The 4,546-nt window shown below is 31.1% G+C and overlaps 1 protein-coding gene across 1 annotated transcript; it reads right to left on the bottom strand.

The window, feature by feature from the left end:
• Positions 1-3,000: 3,000 nt before the first annotated feature.
• On the bottom strand, positions 3,001-3,828 carry LOC114392405 (glycine-rich protein 5-like). Its single transcript, XM_028353533.1, has one exon. It carries the CDS (start codon positions 3,711-3,713, stop codon positions 3,321-3,323), a length of 393 nt encoding a protein of 130 aa, XP_028209334.1. The 5' UTR covers positions 3,714-3,828; the 3' UTR covers positions 3,001-3,320.
• Positions 3,829-4,546: the final 718 nt, after the last annotated feature.

Here is a 4,546-nt window from a genome sequence, read left to right as displayed (position 1 = left end):
CCAAAGGGAATCCCTCCATATTTATGTTTCTATTTAACAAAATTTTAGATTTTTTTTTTGGTGACATAGAACAAAGTATAAAAAAAACAAAGTTATGTCACACTGTTCCTTTCAATTAAACATCACTTTTATTGAAACGAATTATTTGCAACATTTACAAATTAGTCTAAGAAAAACATTCAATTAAAATTGTATAATTAATCTTTAAATGCATAAAAATAGAATATACGTTTCTTTGACTTGGATTGGTTCCTTGATCCACCGTTGTATGCCAATTGCCAACGGAGAGAAAAAGGCGGTGAGGTTGTGGTTTTATGTTAGCTAGCTGGCGTATCATGGGAACATGTTCTCTCTCTCTTTTTCTGGTTTTTACTTTGAAACTTTCCCTGCTTCTTCTTCTACATTTGTTGAAATCAACAAGAAAACAAAAATGGAGATTTTTCGGATTAATTATGTCAAACAAGCTTTTGGGCCAAGCTAAATCCAGAATATGTATTTTTGGGGAACATTTATTGCTTAGATTATAGGATTCATACAAATCGATTTATTTCCCTGTATCTTTTTGCTTGAGAAATCGTCAAGGTACCTAAATCTGTAGTATTATAACTATAGTTATCATGCCATTTGATGCTGATGATTTGGGGTGCCGGTGTTTAATACGTATAATTTATAATTTCGGCTTAATTTTTGCATCAAAATAAAATATTAGAGGAAAGTCAGACATATATATATTAGAGGAAGCATCATTTTTTTCAAAACGTTTTTAATATCCTTTTGAATTTTATGTTTTCGAAATGTCTTTTAAGTTGTCGGGACAAATAATGAGAAATTTTTAATTAGTGTGAAAATAAAAATATGAACTCATATATGAAATTATAAACTTTTTTTTGACGGAAAAATTAGAAAACTTATACTGGACTTTTTAGATCGATTGTACACAGAATTGATCTAGCAAGTATTTTCTAAATCCGTTTTTTTTAGAATTCAAAATCAGTTTTTAGTATAACCGGTTAAAAAAATATTGTAAGAAAATTTAAAAGTAACATTTTAGATGTGTTGCTAAAGAATCAATCCATGAAATATCTTATAAATAATTGGCTCTCTCTCCCTGCCCTTAATCATCTTCATGGCATTCGTAACATTTAAGCCTCCATGATTAAACTCAGCCGCAGCAATCACACAAGGGGAACCTTGGGCTGGTTTTGCTTTGTTGTACTCGTGGGGTTTCAAATTTATGTGAATTTTCTAATCTAAGAGTGATGGAGTTTGGTTCGAGTCATATAAATTTATTTCCGAAAATATCAGATGAGAATGATATCAGACATAATTTTTTCCTAGGACTATATAACACACATGATTTGCTTACTTTCTATTCTCATATGTAAAAGAATGAGAATAATATATTCCATGGGAATAAAAGTTATTTTCTAAAATAATTTTCAATTTTGAATTGAAATAAATTTTAAAATATTTTAAGAAATATTAAATAGTTACTAAACATGTTGATGAGAATAATAATATTTTCAATAATAGTATTCCTGAAAGTATTATATCCAGGAGTATAATTTAGTACGTCAAATAAACGCCCACTAAATTTAATTAATTAAGCTGTGGATGACCCTTGTTATTTTATTTATTTTTTGCTTACCGGTGGACTCAAAGGCAGTTGGGTACATAATGGATTAACATTATGGGTTTTAAGTTCTAGGTTAATATAGGGCAATTGCTACTTACACTTCCTTTTTTTTCTAAGTACACACCCATACACCCTTGTCTAATAATCACCTTGTATTTGCATTTTTAGATTAATTGAATTCAATTGTGGGATCTTATTGATTCTAAGCGCCTTTTTATTTATTAGGATTATTGTTGCATGTTTATTAAAATAAAATGATTGTATAATTAAAATTTTAAGTTAGTAAAAACTCTTAAACCGATCTTTTAATGCAAACTTTTAGTTTACACTATCTTTGTGTATTAAAGAATTAGGCTAAATTATAATTTTAATATTTTTTAATTCTTGATCCACTGTTTTGGTTATTTTTTCGTGATTTTAGTCCTACATTTTAAAAAATTAGTTTTAGTCCAATATTCAAATTTGCATATATTTTATTTTTTTGGTATTCTTGGTAAATTTCTTTTCATTAATATGTATTAATTGGCCGTGGATGTTGCGTGTAAGGGACCAAAGTGTTTGGAAAAACAGGTTGCCAAAGGATTATTAAAATATGATCTGGATCCTGAACTGTTTGTGGTGAAAAAGGAGGTGATATTGTATTTGTATAGTAAAGGATATCCCTGTAATTAGATATATTTCATTTATGTCATTTTAAAAGATAATTCTTCTTAATGGTGGTTGACACAGTTCTTGGAAGTAATGATGCAAATATTATAAAAGCAAAGGAAATTTTGGTTCTTCAGCTGATGTTATTAACCGTATTTTATAGTAATTTTAGTGCTCTTAATTCGTTTTGAGAGAGTTAAAGGTGGATGTTCAATTTGTGCTGCATGTCTAGCTGGTTTTACAATATGCCATAGCTAATTGTATATTAGTTTCCTGATAGATTTATTATAATCAAAAGGTGGTGAGTTTGCTCTCAGCTTCGAACATCTCTCCTACAAGGTTGGAGAGTGTTCAATTATCCAAGTTGAATTGTTGAGGAATCCGTGTTTATCACATAAAAAAGTAAAAAAAAAAAATGCTTATTTTATTATAAAACACTTTTTTTTTTATAAAAAATATAAGCCTACAGTTTAACAGCTTTTCTGATACATAATAAATTATAATAGAATTAATTTGGTTTAGTAACAGTTTTCTGTTTTTAAAATTATTAATAGAATTTATATATGCCCTGTCTCTGTTCTTAGTTTTACACAAGAAAATTGAAATCCTAGCTTATGACCGAAAGCGAAATTTGTACGTTAACAAGAAGTGTTTTCGCATAGTAGACAGTAGTTAACAAGAAGGAATCATAAATGATTAGCGCATTAGGCAGCCACTACTTATAAAAGCCATAGTTGATATATTATAGAATTGTCACTGGATAAACCAATAACAAAGTAACAGACACGTATACATGATTTAATTATTATTCAACCACCTTTCAAGGAAACTATTGCATATTGGACACAGGGAGAAGCACGATTCCTACTTGTACAAAAGAAAAAGAACAGGATGGACACAACACATGCATCAACTTATTTTTGCTTACTTACTAAAGTATAATTCTAGTGAACTAACAAAGACACCGACTTGTTCTTTTCTCCACAGGACAGCATGCATATAATTGATATGGTTTAACTGGCATGCATTTAATTAATTACTTTCCATTACCACCGTATGATCCTGATCCTGCATGAGACCCTGCGTATGAACCTGCTTCAGAACCCGCTCTAGAGGAGCCTGAGCCAGCATGAGATCCTGCATAGGAACCAGCTTCAGAACCTGCTCCAGAGCCTGACCCTGATGAAGAAGAAGAGGAGCCAGAACTTGAATATGACGAAGAGCCAGAGCCAGAGCCAGAGCCTGCACCTGCACCAGAACCAGCACCACCCCCACCACCAAGGCCTAGTCCAACCCCAGCACCCACCCCAATTCCCACCCCACCAAGGTCCAATCCAAGGTCCTTTCTCGCCACTCTACTTTCACACACTATTGCATTAATGGTAACAAGCAAAGCAACAAAAGCTAAAGCCTTCATAGTAGCGGCCATTGACACGGTTCAATAAAAAAAGCTAAATGTCACAATTAATGAAACCCAAGGGAATATTAATGTAGTGAGATGAGTTCAGTGGTTAGAAATGTCTGGGAAGAGGCTTTGAGATGGATGCTATTTATAGTTGAGAATAGATAGCTTAGCTAGCCTAGGGATGGAGGCCTACTGCGACATTACGAAGTGGGGGTGTCACTTGCAGCCTTTGTCCCAGATATGCATCATACATCTGTAGTTTAGATTATGAAATTTCAAACAATAGTTGCTCCATTTCATTATATTTTTTGGTACAACTGCACACGTATCCTTCTCATCCCACTCAACCATGTAGAGCTATTACACACCACAAATTTCTTTTTTCTAAACATTTAACATAACAACGTATTCAATGCCTCTAATTTCTTTCTTCTTTCACATTACTAATTAAATCAATCATTTTATCTTTTTTCTTTTTATATCCCTCTTTGGGTGCAGACACATAAGAGATGTCCAAGAATTATTTTCCTATTCAAAATTCTAACTTAAAATTACTAGTTAAACATAAATAATCCCCTACTATCATAGCAGTTGAACTGCATTGGTTAATAATTTCATTTCATTATATTAATCTAACAGATCGATAAATTATCAATAACAACTTATTAATAAAAATCATGTATTCATTTAATTATTGTTATAAGGAGGGACAAAATCCCAAAAATAATGAATTAGAATCCCAAACTTTTATTTTAATATTATTTATTATATTCACGCATCTAACTTCTCTTTTATTTTACCTTTACTCTATCTTTCTTTTCATTTTTTATCATGTATTTTATCACATTTATCAATTT

Source organism: Glycine soja, chromosome 17 (genome assembly GCF_004193775.1).
Source record: "Glycine soja cultivar W05 chromosome 17, ASM419377v2, whole genome shotgun sequence".
Taxonomy (NCBI): domain Eukaryota; kingdom Viridiplantae; phylum Streptophyta; class Magnoliopsida; order Fabales; family Fabaceae; genus Glycine; species Glycine soja.
This window is presented reverse-complemented; position numbering and strand designations above follow the sequence as displayed.